At 38.6% G+C, this 20,937-nt stretch overlaps 1 protein-coding gene across 1 annotated transcript; it reads left to right on the forward strand.

The window, feature by feature from the left end:
• The first annotated feature begins 6,079 nt into the window (after positions 1 to 6,079).
• LOC141908539 (glutamate receptor 2-like) lies at positions 6,080 to 20,633 on the forward strand. The gene is made up of 18 exons (XM_074798633.1): positions 6,080 to 6,347; positions 8,014 to 8,170; positions 8,718 to 8,830; positions 9,028 to 9,165; positions 9,882 to 10,006; positions 10,762 to 10,917; positions 11,540 to 11,707; positions 12,094 to 12,198; positions 14,715 to 14,852; positions 14,936 to 15,148; positions 15,534 to 15,774; positions 16,186 to 16,257; positions 16,585 to 16,785; positions 17,049 to 17,259; positions 18,883 to 19,001; positions 19,123 to 19,276; positions 19,402 to 19,585; positions 20,385 to 20,633. The coding sequence occupies exons 1-18, from the start codon at positions 6,080 to 6,082 to the stop codon at positions 20,631 to 20,633; spliced, it is 3,012 nt and encodes a 1,003-aa protein (XP_074654734.1).
• The last annotated feature ends 304 nt before the right edge of the window (positions 20,634 to 20,937 follow it).

A 20,937-nucleotide genomic window follows, 5' to 3' on the forward strand; every position in this document is an offset into this window, starting at 1 on the left:
GTATGCCACGTATACCGTAATGTTCTAATTTTGAATTTAGGATTTTGTGATTAATTGTGTCAAATGCTTTTGATAAGTCTATGAAAACACCAGCGGTTATTAAACCATTATCTAGAGAGTTTGCTATTTTATCAGTAATGTACGTTAATGCAGAGGAAGTTGAGTACTTTTTTCTAAAACCAAACTGCCGGTCATTTAAGATTTTATATTTGTCAAGAAATTTTATCAACCGATTGTAAACAAGTTTTTCCAACACCTTTGAAATTGAGGGTAGAACAGAAATAGGGCGATAGTTACTAAAAGAAGACTTATCACCCATTTTGTAAATAGGGGTTATGTAAGCGATTTTGAAAATATTGGGAACTATACCTGTGACAAAGCTACAATTAAAGATATGAGTTAAGGGACTTGAAATAGCGCAAATAATAGATTTGAGTAATTTATTGCTGATATTGTCACATCCACACGATGGTTTACTTTGTAAGTTAGATACAATTTCCTCGACTTCTGAGGGGTATGTAGGTGAGAGAAAAAAGTTTTCTTCGTTTTTATCGCCAAGATATTGTTTAAAATCGTGAGTGGAATTTGGAATTTTAGACTCAAGAGATGAAGCAATATTTACAAAATAATCATTGAACTGGTTTGCAATTTCTAGTTCATCAGTAATAACCCTGTTATTGTGTAAAAACTCAGAATTACACTTCTTATTGGAGAGACGATTATGTAGGACCCGGTTTCCCGAGGCACATGCTTATCCAGAGCTGCCAACTGTTCTCTGGGCCCGGTTTTATAGACTGTATGGTAGTAACTTTAACCTGGACGTTAACTCAGTTCATTTTCAATTTAGTTAGCGCCTGGATTAAAGATAATACCAGTCTTCAAAACCCACCCCTGATGTTCAGTATTTTTTACTATTTGTTACAACCAATATACTGATTCTATTTGTTTGTTGCCTACAGAAATATGAAAGATGCAACTTATGGTCTTACTGGTGATTACTGATTAAGTTTCTTTCATATTTCAAGGAATGTTACTGAAAACAATTAAATTTGTTACTGATAGCACGTCTCAGAGGTTGGCAACCCTGCTTATCCGAATTCCCTCATGGTCTTCACAGGCACCACATACATTCGGCTCGTTCCAAATTTTTGGCCAATGGAATTGAGAAGTTTGAACTTCTGGGCTAAAAAACAACATTGGTATCGACAGGTTTTTACCTTATTGATAATTGATATGAATGTTGAAGATGTAGAAAAAATTCAATCAACCCAATTTTACCTAATTTCCACAGTACCCAGTGCTGCACATTTTTTGGTTTCAGGTTTTAGATCAGGAGTTGAAATTTGTTTGTATTCAACGTTTAGGTGCTCGAGCCAAATTTGTAATGAGACTGCGTGTATACCTATGTTAGGAAAACCTGCTTGTCACCAACTTTGCGAAATGTGTTTTTTGTTATGAGAAAAAATGGCCGTGATTGGCAGTTTAGTACTGAACCTGCTTGATTAGTGAGACAGTTACTAGGAGTGTGTTGCCAAATTAGCAACCTAGATTATGCAACTCTGTGACTGTTTTATTATGTTCTTGAGTTTTCCAGTGGTTATAACAGACGATTCAATTTATTTCATCATCTTACCTCAACTGATGCTCAGTCTCCGTAAGACTAAATCCTAAAACGGAATTGTCAGCCATGGCTCGGCTCGTGTTATTGACTGCACGTTGCTTTATCAATGAAAAGTGAAGAAATTTTATCATTTTGAACAAAGATATTCCTTGGATTTACTCAGGGAATTCAGTGTTATAACATGGAAAAATCAACTGAAAACATCTCAAGATTTTCCTAATTAGGGAAGAAAATAGGAAAGGTGACGAATTAGGGTTATATGTACAAAGTCTGTGGCTCACGAGAGACCAACTAGTAGTCATTACTAAGATTCCTCCTGGAGTTATGCGCTTATGTATGAACCTAACTCTGGAATTTCTTGATTTTACTATGGGATATAGAAGATTTTGCAATAGTGGTCTGAGCTCTCATGAAATGCTCCTGCGTACTACATTCTCGGCCAATGAATCGAAAAGTTTGAAAACGCCTTTGGTTTCCGCAGGTTTTTCGTTCGTTAGTAATTGATATGATTATTAATGATGTGAAAAAAATTCTAGCTGGATAATCAGCATCAGTATACGATCTTTTTCTGATTTAATTCGAATGATATTTTTTCTGACACTGACACTTTATGCAAAGCTTATGAGTCTGTAGATTAGAATGGAATTAGCCGTGTGCAATTAAGTAAGTGTAGATCAACATCTCATAAATTTTTGATTAATCGTGGGTCTTGAATCAGTATGCGGGGTCGCACAAAATTCGGAACGAAAATCCTTTCCAAAATCATTTTGCTGATAGCCTCGCAAACTAGATTGAAAATATATGTAATTCAATCATTGAAAGATGAGATTTTTTTGGGATATTTGGTCTCTCAACTTCTCTTGCCTCAGTTGAAAACAGTTAATATTATTAATCGTAGCTCAGAAATACTGCAGCAGTTTTCCAGATGTCACTCACAAGTTAAATATGAACGCGACTTTCAGTGTGAATTGGACGGCAGTCGCTACAACGACCGTCAAAGGATTCAGACCGCATCCTAGATGCAAATTCATCCATCATTCTGACTACAAACCATTTAACTTGAACCTGTTCTACCAGATTAGGAACTGGGTCATCGCTAGCGTCGCTGTGTTCGGTGTTATCGGAAACATTTTGTCGTTCGTGATTCTGCACAAAGAAATCTCGAAAAATACGAGTATTTTCTATCTGAAATATCTGGCTATTCTCGACGTGTGTATGTGTGCGTCTTATCTTGTATTTGATTTCCAGAATGAATTGTACAGTCACACGTTATTACTCGACCATACCTTACAATTCAACCACTTTATGAAAAGACTCTACCCGTACACGCAACAAGTAAGGTTCCGTTTTTCTGGTGTGGCTGATTTGTTAATTCTGGTGATCGCTGTGGACAGATTTATTGTAGTTCGGTGGCCTCTAAAAGCAAGCACATTGATTTCAATGAAACGAGCTCGCATCAATGTAGTAGCTATAACTTTATTTATTGCCTTGATGTCAGTGCAGTCGTTTTTTCTTAAATGGACTAGTAGATCTATCAATCCATGCACTGGACATGAAAGATGGACAATGAAGATAACTGCTTTCAGTAAAAACACTTACTATCGTTATTACATGTTATTCGTTCATGCACCAATTTTTCATATGATTCCTTCTGTGACCATTTCCATAATTACCATACGTATACTTGTAATACTGAAATCTTCAAGCGATACCAGAAAACACATGATGTCATCAACAGTTCCTTCTAGGAATAAACAAGATCGAAGTTTGACGATTTCTTTAGTTATTATTTGCTGTATACATTTGATAAAACGCTGTCTACTTTTGTCCGGTGTGATCAACAACTTGTTGGTGTATAAATACGGAAAGAAAGCATTGCTGTTACCCGGTAAAGCACTTTATATGAACGGCGTGAAAGACGTGATGAAAAATGTTTCAGCGTCTGCGAATTTCTTCATTTACGTCGCTATGAGAGAAAGTTTTCGTCACCGACTTCGCGAAATGTGTTTCGTTATCAGAAAAAATGGCAGTGATTAACCAGGATTAGCAGTGATGCTGAAACCGCTAAAAACAGTTACTAGAGACAGTAACTATCAGCATTGAAATCTTATTACAGTTTTGAGGCACCATTTTTTGGTCAATGTGCGCGGTTGGCATCGGTGAATTTTTTCTCTATTATTAGTGTTGTTGACTGAGGGAATTATTGATTGACAACACTATTAACTTGTGAATTCCATGTAACTAACTGAATATATCTTACTAAAATGTATAAGGTTTGATTTTATTCTCATGTTCAGAGGAAGGAATGATGACGGTGATACCTAGAAAGGTCGCTTATCCAATTGTTTAGCTAGAGAGAGTTGAATGACCATAAAGCCTGAATGAAAATGTATTGGTAAGAAGCGGTTCAAATCTAGAAACGAGAGAGAAAAGATGGTCCCATATTTTAATACACTTAGAATCGAATAGCGTCACTGACAATTAGGGTTTCTGCTGCTTTCACAGAAACCCTGTTGTTATTCCGTGGATTATTGTTATTAGGGTTATCTGACCTTCGTCACCTGTTCCTGAAATTCTGTTGATTATTATTATTATATATTTTCCACTTATTTTCACACATACAGTTCATCTATCAGATTCGACAACTAACAACAAAATATTGCATTCTGATATAAATATAACAGTCACTCTGAACTAGCGGATTCTATGTATGTACTGTCCATCATATTTTTAAACTTAGAATTACTTACTGCTAGACATGAAACAGCAGCGAAAATATACTACTAGACATCGGCAATCGGCATGTCCCTTCAGGTCTCCCATACTCCTGCTGGAATTCCTGAAGGCACATTTACCTGATAATACGTTAAAAAGAGGAATGCTCTGTGAATATCCAAATCTTCTCTGCCCCCGTTCGCTTCAGTGACACTTTTATTTTCTCCAGTTGTACGGTCTGAATACCCGGCAATTTTTTTTTCATTTCTGAAGATACCACATCAAGTTTGAATCCTGCAAATGAAATAATTTCATTTTCTATAATTCCTTTAATCTTAGACAGCATGACTGGTCAGAAAACCCATTATCGCTGCTTTGCAGCAATATTTATTATAATTTTTCTCTTTTTCACACTGGATCTTCTTTTTGGCCGAGTAACCTTGGTAATTTTCTCCCGAGACATTTGTTTAGAAAATTGTGAAATAGTGAGCATATTTCATTCCTCATTTCAACCAGGAGAGTGCTCAGCATACTAATATTAAGAATGCATCGAAGTTTTCGAAATTATCTGGGGGTACAACTGATGATTAGTGTCATTACAACTAACTCGTAAGAAACTGCAAATGATTTTAAAAACTGTGTGCATGACAAGACTGCTGGTATACGCAGTGGTCAACACCCACAAGCAATAATTGCTCGTAGTTAACACTAAACTGTAAGCTCGCATATTGTTTGAAACTTTAGAATAATTAGTAGGCCTATTTATAATGAAATCTTTATGAATAATAAATGGTCATAGGGGCTAAGAATTGACAAGGCAAACAAGATTTCTATTGAAAATTGCCACTTCAAAGTTGTGAACTGGATAAATATAGTAATCGTCATCCGATTTACTTTAAGTTTCAAAGAAAGATGGTCAGTATCTTTTTTGAAAATTCCATGTTGACGGGTGGCGTAGATTGCGAGTTATAAGCAGTTCGACTGGCCTACAGCCTACTTAGGGATCGTAAATTGTAGCCTGAGCAGGGCTAGAAATTTTCTAACAATTCTTTAGTAAATCGTCAGTAATTTCTCGTCAGTAATTGAATTCATTTTATGGACTTTCGCGTTAGTGCGCATTGGAGCCGGATTATCTGTATTAGTTTGTTCACTACGGAGAGATTTTTGCGCATCATATCGCATTATACACAGCATCAGAGCTGCCAACTGTTCCTGACTTCAGTATTTGTTACTATTTTATGAAAGATGTTAGGGTCTAACCGTATTCAGTAATAGATAACGCGCTCCAATGGAGCAGATCATGTTTTTCACTGCGTACAATCCCAAGACATACATCAACGAGACCTACTACAGTTGATTCGTCAAAAAGTAAAGCAAAAACGTATATTCGCATGATCGCTGGTTAAGCTTGAATGGCTTTTGGTTAAAAAGAAATATCCTATCTTGAAAGCTTTAAAAGCCATTGTCAGCTCTCAGCAAGTTTGTACCATAATCTTGTCCTATGTACTTAATTCTCGGCCCATGAATCGTAATTTTGAACTTCTGGGTAAAAACATGTATGACATTGCTACAGGTGTTTCGCTAGTTGATGATCGATATAAATTTTGATGATGTAAAAAAATATTTCTACCGGGGATAATGAGGATCATATTTAACGAGAGATCTCCCCGATTTTAATGAGGAGTAATATTCATAACTACTGCAGCAGTTTACAGACGTCATTCGCAGTAATTGATACTAGAGATGAACGTGACTTTCAGTTTGAATTCTGCTGCAGTAGCTACGACTACGGTTAAAGGATTCAGACCGCATTGGAGATGCGAATTCATCCATCATTCTGACTACAAATCGTTTAACTTGAACATGTTTTACCAGGTTAAGAACTGGGTCGTCGCTAGCGTCGCTGTGTTCGGCGTTATCGGAAACGTTTTGTCGTTCGTGATTCTGCACAAAGAAATCTCGAAAAATACGAGTATTTTCTATCTGAAATATCTGGCTATTCTCGACGTGTGTATGTGTGCGTCTTATCTTGTATTTGATTTCCAGAGTGAATTGTACAGTCACACGTTATTACTCGACCATACTTTACAATTCAACCACTTTATGAAAAGACTCTACCCGTACACGCAACAAATTAGGTTCTGTTTTTCAAGTTTGGCCGATTTGTTAATTCTTGTCATCGCTGTGGACAGATTGATTGTAGTTCGGTGGCCTCTAAAAGCCAGCACACTGATTTCAATGAAACGAGCTCGCATCAATGTAGTAGCTATAACCTCATTAGTTGCAGTGACATCCGTGCACTTGTTTTTTCGTAGATGGACTAGCAGGACTATCAATCCGTGCACCGGACACGAAAGATGGAGCATTAGGTTAACAACTCTATTCAAACACCCTTACTATCGTTATTACATGTTATTCGTTCATGCAACAGTTTTTCATATGATTCCATCCGTGACCATTTTCATAATAACCATGATAATAATTGTGATTCTGAAATCTTCAAGTAACGACAGAAAACACATGACGTCATCAACAGTCCCTTCTAAGAATAAACAAGATCGAAGTTTGACGATTTCTTTAGTTATTATTTGCTGTATACATTTGTTAAAGCGCTCTCTACTTTTGTCCGGTACGATTAACAACTTCATAGTGTTTATATACGGCAAGAACGTTCTGCTGTTACCCAATACAGGGCCTTATTTGGACGGCGTAAAAGACTTGATGAGGAAAATTTCAGCATCCGCGAATTTCTTTATTTATGTCGCAATGAGAAAAAGTTTTCGTCACCGACTTCGCGAAATGTTTTGTCATCAGAAGAAATGACAGCAATTAGCGGAAATACTGAAACTGCTTCATTACTTTAAGAGTTACTGGGGGGTGGCGTGCTGGAATAGCAACCCTGAAACTCAGTGACCAGCTGGGGGAGCCAATTGAGTCGGAGAAAGGTCAATTTTTAAAAAAAAGCTCAAATTAGTTGGATTTAATGGGAACAACGGTTTTGCACGAAGATTGTCAATCGCTCCATTCATTCTCATCAGAAAGATGAGTCTGCTTGACGTGGCAGGAAAATCGACAGTGTTTAAAAGTCAGTAGTAGCTGGTAATGCAGATGTGACCTGCATCACTATTCAAGAGTAGTTACTATTCTTTTAAGAGCTCGGTTACGACCAATGTTATCAACATGCTCACGAAGTCAGGGTAATTTCTAGTTAATTTTCAATTCAGCTACGATTTTCGATGTCTCATTGAGGTGAAAACTAAACACAAATTTGCGTGGTTGCATAACTATTTGCGCAGTGAATTGCAGAGGAAACGTGAAGCCTTAATGGCCATTTAGAAAAAACTATAGCAATATATATATACACAAACATTTTCATTTTAAAGCTTCATTCAAACTACGTTATTCTCAATGGTCTAAATTTGATCTGTTGGTACTCGTTAAAGTCCATTCTAAATTTGCCTGTTCCATTTTAGACTGTACTCATTTGCATGAACCTGAAAGATCCATCCGTCCGTTGTACATTTCCACTTCCACTTCCATGTGTGTGTCCGGTTCAAATGCGTGTGCCTGGTTCACGGCAGGCACACATTGACGATTGTTCTAGGCCAAGCCAAAAATGCTTTTGTGACCAAGACTTGTAATATTTGTCTTTAGAACTGTAAGATATTTTTTTGCAGTTTGTAGCCAGATAAAGCAAGGCGTGTATGCAATAATAGGTCCGGCGTATTCCGTTAATCTGAAGGCTGTTCATCCATTGAACTTTGGGTTTCATATACCGATAATTGCACCTTCAGCTTCCGATCCGCATCTGGCTATTTTCAATGAAATATATCGGTAAGCACAACAATCAACAATGGCTTCTAAATTCATGTACTTATTCTGCTCAAACGCCTGCAGTTAGTCAAAAAATGTTCGATGTTAAGGTCAATTAAAATGAAATTGATCAGGTTGATTTTAAGTTTTGACGAACTGGACCCATTTCATTTTATTCTAAATCGATATTTAAAATCCTATTTCTACATTAAAATCGATTGTAAACTAATTCCTATGCAGACATATAAAGTTCCTCTTTTATTCTGTGGAGCTCAGAATTTATACATGGTAACCCTGTGTTGAAATTTTAGCAATTCTAAAAGTTTCATTGATTTAATCGGTTGAGATTGTGATCAGTAACTCACATGTAAAAAAAATGTGTAAAATCTGGAAAATTATATTAAAAAATGTGAAGAGCCAATTTTTAGGATGTGAAAAATTCCTGGGTTCATCAATCAGACCTAGTATTCGTGCCTGTATTCGGAACGAGTATTAGTGTGTTGATTCCCTACTAGTCGTCCACATTGCTACCTTAAATTTAATTCACTTATTTTGATCGTTGATTCAGGTACATATTACGTTTAAGTCCAACCGATGCGTTGCAGAGTGTGGCCCTGGCTGATTTTGTCCACTATTTCCATTTCATGACGATGGTCTTGCTTACCGACGACACAGAATTTGGTACGTGTGCCGGTATTTAAATCGATTTTATTTCATATTTCATCTATTCAATGATTAATTTCATTAATTCAATAGGTTTTATGATTCGGTCCCGGTGTCATAGAAATTAAGAGATGGTTGGTCTTTTGAAGTTGTTTTGAAAAATGTGTCCTGGTAATTTTTTAGGTCTCATATAAAAGTGTTTCTTATTTTTCAAGGAATAAACGGATTGAGTGAGTTTCAAACTATAGCGGCGTCGAACAAGTGGAGAATTCTCAGTGCGCAGCGGGTGAACGTACCGAGCAATGTGTCGATGCTAAACGCGTCCGTTCAGCTGCAAAATATCAAACATACAGGTACATGTCAAGTCGTAGTCATATCATCGTTTTGGGGGATCTAGCATGAAATTTACTAGGGGTTCTTTTCATGAAATATGAGACTTGAGTGGCATTTTTGTTGCTGCGTGTATGGTTTGGCCATGTATCTAATGCAGCCAGGTCCTTCAGATAATCATGCAAATTAGATGCAAACGTCAGGAGTGATTTCACGGCTTTTGGAGTGAAAACGGAAGGAACTTTTGCTTCATTTTGCAGGCAGCTATTGAGTGTTAAAGGGTGACAGATCCATGGCCCATGGCGTATCAGTGGGGTACGGACCCCACTCAAATTTTGAGGTCCCTTAGTGCGAGGAGGAATTCGGGACATTTTTTCATTTGGAACTACGTGCCTGACAGTTGATCATGGTGACCACGATTGTGGAAAATTGGGAAAACACAGAGAACAACTGATTTCTCTCAGGGAAAATACTTTGATAAGTTGGGCATCTGTTTTATGCATAAGATTATACTAGATTATTATTACTGCTTGTATAATGGATGGATTGTGGTCACCTAAGTTGATGCATCTACAGTTTTAGTTGGTTTAGGAAGAGTTTATGTTTGTGATTTATGTACATGTCTTGCTTCATATATGCACATGCACATTACAGTTCATGGTAACTGTCGATGCACATGCATGTAAGTTAACAAGCAGTAGTACATCGGATCGATGATTGTAATGTATATATATTTCAGGAGCGCGCGTGGTTTTATTGCATACTCATGCCGATTACGCTGTGGAGATAATGAAACAAGCCAATCAGTTAGGAATGCTCGATGCTGGCTGGTTGTGGATTGGTTCGGCAGGCATTACGATTACGGTGCGTTACTCGTGTAACTTCGGACGAATAATCTATTTGATAATGATTATCTATTCATTTATAAAGTGCATTTCTATAAAACATAAACATTGCAAGATAAAAACCCACTATCTACAGATTAAAAGAATTTAAAAACAAGAATTTATTTATTTAATCTAAAATATATATAAGACACGACATTTCGATCTCACCCTAGAGATCATCGTCAGGTGTATTTTAGATTGAATAAATAAATTTTTGTTTTAAAATTCTTTTAATCTGTAGATAATGGGTTTTTATCTTATTATCCGTTCACCACGTTTGAGTGTGGTTATCGTTCCATAATCATTGCACTTCACATTATAAGAAGATAAGACACAAGCAGATTAGAACATCGATTGTACAGTTTCCTAGAATAGAAAGTTTTTAGTGTAACTTAAAACATGAAACAGTTGGACTTCCTCGAATTTCCTTCCGTAATACATTCTATGAAATTGGTGCCATCAAAGTAAAAGCATTACGTCCAGCTACACGACAGTAAATAGGGAAGCAGAGTTTTTTTCCAATGATTGTTGTATTTGTGAAATACTGACACATCCAATGCACTAATAATGGGAGGTGGCCACAAAAAAAGAGTTTACAATACACGAATACTCAATACTTGTACTTATAATCAATACATGGAAAAATAAGGAATTTAATGCAAAATTACAGTCATTGTAAACTTATTCAACCATTTTGCCTGTTGAAACCACATCGTCTGATTATTTTTGCAGGATACGTTCCGCTCGAATATGAATCAGTTTCCCGAGCTGAAAGGATTCGTGGCTATTCGCAAGAATTTGTCGCTCAGCGCGCAGTACGACGAGTTCTACTCGAAATGGCTCGGGTCCGATCCACTCGTCTATCCAGGCCCGAGGGATGACTCGGTGGTAAGTTTGTTTTTCGAAATGATGGATGTTCCCCCGTCACTCATACGACTTCTCTTTAGATCGTGTCTCGATCTAGACTGGAAGGTAGTGTTGTGTTGGTTGTCTCGCCTGGGATCTTACATGATCTTCGGTCCTAAGCTTCGGAAGTGAATTACGAATAAGTCTAACTACAATTGATGTTAAGATTGAGCTTAGCCGTAAGATCCTAGGCGGGATAGCCGATACAACACTACAATATTGGTGTTGTTCTTGTCAATCCCAAAATCTCCTAACAGGTATTTTTATTGATTTATACATAGAAATAGGTTGCCTTTTACTTTCTCGATCTAGATGAATAGGTTAAGATTTGACTTTCAGAAAGTTAAAACGCAAATCTCCTAACAGGTATTTTTATTGATTTATACATAGAAAAAGTTTGCCTGTTACTTTCTCGATCTAGATGAATAGGTTAAGATTTGACTTTCAGAAAGTTAAAACGCCGAACTCTCCAGGTGCCACTTGCTCAAAAGTTGGTTAGAGTTAACCAGTGGATAGTTGACATGGTGACAATTAAAAGTTCATTGTTACCATGGTATTTATCCAATCTCAAAAATATGTTTCTCGATTTTTGTGTGATTTGTAGAAGTTTTCGTTGATATATTATGACGCGGTATTGGCGTTCGCTAACGCCATGCACAACTTGCTGGAGGTGGATAACGTGACGGTGAACTCTGCATTGGGATTAGACTGTAAACAAATACCGGCCAGTCCCTGGTTGTCTGGAGAACAAGTTTATCAATACCTCAAACAGGTAACAGGTTTTATTCTTTACTCTCAGGCTCCAAGGTTTGAATGGATGCCTCTTTCAATGATTGTGCGTCCTCAAACTTCCTATTGGATTTTTTTTAAACATAGAACCCAATCAACCATGTATTGAACATAGGTCCCCGCTATGCTGGGAATTTCAAGTAAATATTTCCTAGTTTAGAAATACAATGTATTTGTCTAGACCTATGTGATAGATTTTCCTCCAGAAATGTCTGGAGCTCATTTTACACTTCATACAGCGATATTCTGGGAAGTCAATAACTTGCCCGAGGGCAATATTCTTCAGCAATTACTTCGTTCCTGAAAATCATCTATATATAGGGAAATATAGGATGTTCAGAGCTATGATTGTATACACTATTTTTCCAGGTAGATGTCGAGGGTTTGGTGCAGCATATTTCATTTGATGATTCTGGCGGCCCGAATAGGACATCATTCGAATTTGTTGTGCTTCAAGAATCTGGATGGACCGAGGTGAATTGACTTTAAAGGTCCATTTATGCAGCTCTTAATCTGCAACCTGGAATCCACTCTCCTTAAAGACAAATTTGGAAAGATTGGTCACTGTTTGAAAAATTGGCCATAAGATATTACTTGCATTTGTAGTTCATTTGTTTGTTCATTTTCAATTTAGAATATCTCAGGTGAGGTACTGATCCATAAAACTTTCATGCTGATAAAATGCTGATAATCATTATTGGGTGTCTGAAGGAGGTGGTGGGTTCAGGCAGCTGATTGATACCTGCGTTAAACTTCTTCACCAAAACGTTCATAAGTCTTAAGTTGTGTGAGTTGTTCTAAGGATAGTTCAACAATAATACAGTTGAAAAATTTGTGAATTTGATTAGGCTTTCCTTGATTTTGCATTTGTTTAACAACCAGTTTTTACGGTGAATATTAGCTTTCTACAGCAAACCTCGCCTTGGACAAACTGGTGTGTTTGTATGTGAAGTCCGAGTGAAGGATTGAAAAAATCAAGCTAGGGGCCTGATCGTAACGATTTGAGAAATTGCCCAAAGAATTTGCCCATGTGTGCCTGTTTCACGGCTGATATATTTGCTCGGCAGATCGCCTGATTCAAGCATGTCGCTTGATATTTTCCCTCTGCAATCAGTTCGCAGAAATTCTTGCCCATCTGCCTGTACGAGTGATCAATTTTTATAAGCCAATAGGATTCATTATTGATATCGATCATGTGATTTGTTAAAATGGCAGCCACTAAGGGGCGTACACTGTCAGAATGTCAACCCTTGATTGCTGTGTGAATTAGTCATTGCGATCATGTGTCCCTAGCTTAAGAAATAAAAATTGATTATTTTGTTTTTATGCGAATTATTCTTAATGTCCGCGTGGAGTTTGTCCGAGTTTGGTGAAGTTTACTGTACATGTGTTTAGTTTTTCCTGCAGCAAATTTTCGCGAGGAAATACGCGCGAATTTCCCGGCCCAATAGTATGTAAATGTAGAAATTCAGCGCGTAGTTGCAAACTTGCACGAGCGAAAATATATCCAAGAGGAACTCGGTAATTTTCGATCGACGCGAAAACACGGCGACCGTATTGGGCAGGGTGAAAACGATGAACGCGAACGAAATGGTAACGAGCATCAACGTCGTTCGTTTCGCTTTCGCCGTTTTATTATCGGACGACGCGACTTTCGGACTCCTCGACAACTGATAGATTATAATCGAATTCGACGTTACTATCAACAGCAACGGTAGAAAGTAATTCAACGAAACGAACAGCGCGAAAATTACGAACTGATCCCGGACGTCGTAGTAACATCCGTCGAGGCGGTCGGAAAATTGCATCATCTTCGTAACGATCGTGCAGACCAACGCCGTTTTCACGCCGATGAACAGGATCGCGCAGCGGGCGAACCGCGGCGTGCAGATCAAACGCGACGTGAACGGGAACAGCACGACGGCGGCGCGTTCCAGCGATATGGCGACAAGAAACCAAGCGCTGCTCGTCGACGAAAACGACGTGACGTGTTCGTATATCCGACAGCCGGTCAGCGAGCGCATCACGTACACGGACATCGCGTTCGAACGCAACAGAACGAACTGCAAAACGGGCATCAGAGTGAAATTCGTGCAGACGACGAAATCGCAAAACGACAAAACGATCAGATAGTTCGCGTAGGACAACACTCGGAAGCGGCGACTTATCATTATCAGGAACGACGCCGAATTTCCGAACGTGCCCATCAGAAACAACACGAGCAATACGACCACCGAAAATATGCGGTAGCTACCGGACTTGTTCGTCACGGACATCAGGATGATGTAGTAGTACGGACGACCGATTCGAATCCGAGTGAAATTCATGATTCTTGAATCCGTCTGCTGTCTCTATCTCTGGCTTTCAGAGAGTCTGTTGTTGTTATTCGCACGGCATCAAGAATTACGATTATTGAAAAGATGATTTGTACCAATTCTGTTTTGTAACTACTTTGTGAAATTCGAACGACTTCTCGAAAGTAGTTTCTTTAGTTCATTTATCGTCCGTGATGAATAGAATGAAAGGGAAAATATAGACATTCATCTTTGTAATGTGAAATTAGATTCTCGGTTCAAAAACTCGTCAAATTAATGAAAATACCAAGTTTCTGCGAAGAGACTTTTTCTTAACACAGCCGGAAGTCTCTTATGTATCTGCTGTATAACTTTAGAAATCAAAATTAGAAAGCAGGATCCAGTTCCACAGTTGTGAGTTGAATTTGACTCTAGAGTTAACTCATTGAAAATGAATTGATTTTAACTCAGAGTTAATTCTAACTCACAACTGTGGAACCGGGACCTGTAGCCCTATTCAGTTTGGTAGCCCTGGCCTCTTAGTTATTTAACACCAGACCTAGCTTGCAATTGATCCTGCTAGCCCTCAATGGGTGCTGGTCTCGCAAGATGAATCTTAAGATATGGGCAAATTTTTAGACTAGAAACCTGATTTGAAATGAGTTTAGTGTGCTACTTGTTAAATTGGTTTTTCAGTTCGGAAGTTGGATTCAGGACGAACGGATGGTGATCAATGCTTTAGACGTGAAGACGTTTAAGAACGTGCTCATACAAGATATCCGCGATCATATAATGAATTTCAGCGACCGTCCATTGAATATAGTGACCGTGCATGTACGTAAAACTCATCTACGTATTCTATGTTCTGTCTTATACAAAACGCTTCATTTATCGGCGTTTTTGGTCCGATTTTTCAGGAACCTCCGTTCGTCATTTATGACGATGAAGCGACGATGCCCGACGGCAGTCGTTGCGCCGGGTTGGACTGTTTTTCGGGACTAGTCATCGAACTGCTGCGCAAAGCAGCCAACGATTTGAAATTCGACGTGAATATTCGCTTGGTTTCACAATACGGCGTGCCGGATATACACGGCCAGTGGGACGGATTGATAAAGGAGTTGATTGATAAGGTAGGATGTATTTTAAAAAATTTTTGACGCTTCCAACATGACTTTCAGTACCGGTCATAACTCAGGCCTGTATCAATTAAGTATAGTATTCATCTGGTAGGCTGTGCATGTTCTATCTAAGTAACTGTCCTCGGGCATTGTTGTTCATGAAACATTTGATATATATATATATATATATATATATATATATATATATATATATATATATATATATATTATATATATATATATATATATATATATATATATATATATATGCCATAATACGTAATGTACTGGGTAAGATAGGCGGCTGGCCGGGTCAACTTTTAAGCTCAGCAGAAATGAGAAACATGTATCGATTTTTGAACCTTATACATCATCCGTCAGGATTGAATATTTTCAGACGGCTGATATCGCCGTCGGCCCGATTACTATCAACTCCGAGCGACAGAACGTCGTTTCGTTCACGAAGCCGTTCTTAGATCATCAGATGTCGATAGCGTTCGCGAAGGTCGGCTCGTACAGTCCGTGGGCGTTCAGTAAACCGCTGTCGATCTGGCTGTGGATGTGTATCGGATTGACGGCCATGTTCGTTCCCGTTCATATCTGTTTACTCGATAAACTCAGTCCGTACGGTCATCACGGTACGTTGCGTGTTAAGTTGTCAAACATCATCATCGAAGAAACAAAAATTAAGAAAATGATGATGATGCATCAGTATTTTCAAAAAATGTTCCTGGTATTGAGTATAATTTACAAATTACTTAAAAGGCATAGCATAGTTTTCCTATAAATCGTTTAGTTATGATGTTGTTTACTGTACCTATTTCAAGATTCCATAATGAATTAACTGCAAATCTTATCTCAGATATACAGTCAACCCTTGATTATCCGCCAGCTTAACATAAAAGTCCATACAGTGCAGGATAATCATTTTCAACTATGTGAAAATTGAAAATTCAATGTGAAAATTCCACTATACACCAATCTAGAAAATCTATTTAAACATCATCAATCGTGAGTTCACTAATCAACATGTTCTGATTGTTTTCTAGGGTCTAAAGCTCAATTGGACAAACGCGAGCGACGTAGTCAACTTCTTCATAAGAGTTTCATGTCCCTAAGCAGTAAATACTTTAAATAGCTTACCAATCCTTTTTCGATTCGGGACTGGGCTTAGTGTTGGACGATAGAGATCCTATTCAGGGGGCCAAAATGAAAAAAATCTAGAAAAATCAGGGAAATTCAGGAAACTTGACAAATCTTGCAAAAAACTTAGAAAACACAGGGAACTCAGATATGATTCTATCACCCATTTGTTTAACATTTGAACACCACAAAATTTCTCAAATTCAGTCAGCGAATTTTGTGTTGTAACATAAAAAACTCAGAGAATTTGTATATGAGCCACCCTGCTATTGATGAAACTTTTTTGATTTTCTTTCTTTTGCTAGAGGTGCAGTCTCATCGCTCGCACGTGGCGACTTCGTATCGACGTGTCAGCAGCGTGCCAGCCGAGGATACCGACATCGATATGTGGGATCTAGAAGAATGGGAGGACGAGAAAGCCGCTTTCAGCGTGACGGACGGACTCTTCTGGTCGTTCGGATGCTTGCTCGGAGCAGGAGGAGCCCCGCATCCATCAGCCTGGTGTGGTATGTATACATTTCTTGCCAAATTATGGGAGAAATGAAGAAAAAAACGAACTTTTGGCCAAATCATTGGATTGAAAATTAAGACGGAAATATAGAGAAAAGCGTTTTTGAAATCATGATAACAACACAACGGAAGGCTAACGGAAGGCTAAAACAGATTTTTTTTCATAACCCCTGTATGTTTTTTTTTTGCATAATTCCGGGTGGTGGATCTGTACTCAAGTTAAAGAAAAAGAAAAGTCTAACAACTTATTTTCGTGTAGGTCGTATAGCTGCGTTGACCTGGTGGTTGGGCTGTATGATTATTGTAGCTACGTACACGGCGAATCTGGCCGCGTTTCTGACTATCAAGCAGTCGACGATGACCGTGAATTCGATTGAAGATTTAGCCGTACAGACGGACATCAGTTTCGGCGTGGTCACAAACTCTTCCGCGCATTCGCTGTTTCAGCACGCGACTATCGACCCTTATCAGTGAGTAAAATTCTTATTGAAAATACAACCGTGTGTGTCAAGTGACACTCGGTATCAATACCCTTAGCCTATCTGTATTACTTTTAATTCTCGTTAGTGCTCTACACACTTCAAATGATTTTCTTGTGATGGGCTCGTTCAATGGAATTGAAAATCTTTTTACTCGCTCTTTCAAAATGGACGCCATAACTATTAACATACCAGGGGGGACATATTCATGCTGTGTTCCGTCACTTTCTAGTTACCTTAAGCCTGTATCTGCAACTGTGTATCAGTCATCTCTCCCTGGTGAGAAGTGCTATTGGTATTATTACCCCTAGTCTATATATATCTGTAACTGTGTATCAGTCATCTCTCCCTGGTGAGAAGTGATATTGGTATTATTACCCCATCTAGCCATCTGTTAGGCAAGGTAGCCTGGTTTTTAGCCCACTTGGGACTTTAGTCCCAGCGGGCTATTGCGTTCACTTTTCGTCCGTGTCAGATTCAAGATGGCCGACTGGCAGCCATTGTTGTTCGCCAAAATCAGCACTTTTTACACATTTTTGAACTTTTTGAGGGAAATTTTGAAGAAGCTTTGATCAATTACCTTGATCTTTCGGATATATGTGAATTCCCCCCAGGGCCCATCAGCATAACAAAAATTGGGTCGATCGGACTCAAGATGGCCGTCCTATGACCTTTTTAGTGCCCAAAAATGTTCATTTTGGCCCAAATTCTGAGTCCTGTAGCTTCCTACTGGTTTATCATTTCTCATTGCAATTTGTGATGGGTATTCTTTGGAAAGGGATGTTTTATACCTGAGACAGGTATTTTTCATCAGCCAATTATGACGCAATTGGCGGCCATCTTGGTGTCAGCAGTACTCGTTTGTAAGTGGGAAAAAGTTTTTCCACATTATATTGATACCTAAGCGTATTTTGTTACCACAATCATTTAGAAAGTTGTAGAAAGTTGTAGCTCATAACGTGTTCTATGATTGTGGTGAGTTTCAAGGTCATTGGTTTTTGTATATGGCCACCAGGGGGCGTTGAATAATGCAATATCTTAGTATTTCTATATTATATTCGTATCAATGCATATTTTGTAACCACAATTGCAAAGTTGTAGCTCATGACATCATCTATGATTGTGGCAAGTTTTAAGGCCATTAGTTATTCTATATGGTCACCAGGGGGCGTTGAATAGTAGAATAACTTAGTATTTCCTTATTATATTGGTACCTAGGCATATTTTGTTACCATGATCAATTACAAAGTTATAGTTCGTGACATGTTCTATGATTGTGGTGAGTTTCAAGGTCATTGGGTTTTGAATATGGTCACCAGGGGGCGTTGAATAGTAGAATAACTTAGTATTTCCATAATAAAGTGGTAACGAGGCATATTTTGTTATCACAATCAATTACAAAATCGTAGCTGCTGACATGTTCTATGATTGTGGCGAGTTTCAAGGTCATTGGATTCTGTATATGGTCACCAGGGGGCGTTGAATATTGAAATTGTTAGATTGTTGAGCATTTGGAACCACTTCCCAAGTGGGCATAGTGTCCCTGGACCCCTAGTTTGGCTGTATGTGTACTTGCTGCAATACTTGACTAACAGTCTGATTGTGTATTGATAGAGCGTTGGGCGAGTCGATGCATTTATTCACCAGTTTACAAGAAGGTATTGAATATACAATTGAACGTCCGGGTACTTTTGCCCTAATAGCAGATTCTCCCGCGCTTGATTATTGGAAAGGTGAGTGAGCCTGATGGCGTTGAGCCTCTGTACCAAAGTTCAAATCCGCACCAAATTTGGCGTGTTGAAACGTCTGCAATATTTTTGAAATACTGTATATATTGTTGTTGTTGATTGTCAGGACAGAGATGTGAGTTGACCGTCGTTGGAGAAGGCTTCGGTTCAGCCGGTTACGGATTCGCTTTACAAAAAGGCAGTTCTTTAATGAAAGATCTTACGGTGAAGATTTTGAAATATAGAGAAGATGGCTACATCGATAATTTGTTCGCGCAGTGGTAGGGCCCAGTTTTTTTAACGATTAATAATTGATGATGACCGGATATGGAAGGATATGAAAGGGTGTATGTAGGGGGCAGCTCAACCGGTAAAGCTATGTCAACAATGCATTTTTCTATTCAAGGATCTCAGACTCTTCGGATTGTCCTGTAGTCAGCAAGCAATCGTTGCTTTCGACGGCAATTTCAATGGAATCGTTATGGGGAATATTCTGGATCATCTACGTCGGATTCTTCGTCGGATTTTTGATTCTATTCGTTGAGTGGGGTTTGGCCATTTATGAAGTCATAGACGCCGACAATCCAGAGGTACGTGACCATTCTTTAAAGCTGATGTTTAACTGTCGACTCTTAGCCACTGTGTAAAGGATTTTAGCGGAGATATTAAGAAAGTTAACACGCATTGCTTATCATAAAAAGCCTCTTCTCAAGCCATCCACAAATAGTGCTGGGTACGTCTTTTCATATGCCATTTTCCATGGATAAATGGAGTCTACTGTATTTGCATGTAAAATATGATGTTTTATCCAGAATAATTTCATTGGTCTTGAACATAATAAGTGCAGTCTATCATATAAGATATGAAATTCCGCAATGAGGAGATATGTTGCAGTAGAACCCACTCGATTCGTATCATTTAGGACCAATGAAATCCATCTAGTTTAAAACCCTTTCAGTGCTTATTAATTATTACCCTAAAGTGCTGGAGATTTGAAATTAGAAAAAAAATTCCACCCCAATGTATTGAATAACCGACATAGCTATATCTATACCATGGTGCGGTGTATCGTTTAGTTACTAATATTTAACTGTTTGACAGGTGCTGCCATCTTTTAATCATTAGAGATAAAAACTAATTGCCAATTACAACAGTACACCGCAGTTCAGTGTACTAGCAGCAAAGTCCAGCACCGATTTATACACCACACTGGGGTGTATATGCACCGATAGGGTTAAACATCGCATTTAACTTACATTTATGTATAGGTGGACTGTAGACTGGGTTAGATGAAATTCCGGATGAAACTGATCTCGTTTAAGCAGGTTTTTCTGTTCCACGGAGAAAATTCGTAAATTTTGCTCACCGCGACAATTTTCTAATCTTCAGGCACCGCATACAATACGAGACGCGCTTCGCGAACAGCTGCAAATTTTACGCACTGATTTCTTGCACAACTGGTTTCCGTGCACCGATATGCACGTGCCCGACATAATACCGCCACAAATCAGTCGACTGTTCTCGAGGCGGTTCAGTCGGCCGCGTTCACACGACAGTCGCCCGACTCCGAGCCGCGTTCTGAATCAGTGGAGTTCCGACAAACCACATAGAGACTCTCTACAAATTCCGAATCATTGAAATCATCGGCGTTCGACGTCAGTTTTCACGATCACTTCGTGATGGTGATCACTTTCGGATGTAAGTCTTCGATAGAATGGTTTCCATCGTAGTGACAGCCATAATTATCAAGATTACGAGTTCCCTGAGAACGAGGAACAGAGCCTAAATGATAGACATGTATGGACCTGGAGTGGAGTAGTATAGCAAGGGCGGATCTAGGGTCTGATTCAGGGAGGGATACAGCCCCTTAGTAGGGCATATCCTCAAATCAAAAGGACACCCCCAAAAGCTCATCGGAAAACATTAACTAATTTTTTGGAAA

This window comes from Tubulanus polymorphus, chromosome 7 (genome assembly GCF_964204645.1).
Source record: "Tubulanus polymorphus chromosome 7, tnTubPoly1.2, whole genome shotgun sequence".
NCBI classification, from domain to species: domain Eukaryota; kingdom Metazoa; phylum Nemertea; class Palaeonemertea; order Tubulaniformes; family Tubulanidae; genus Tubulanus; species Tubulanus polymorphus.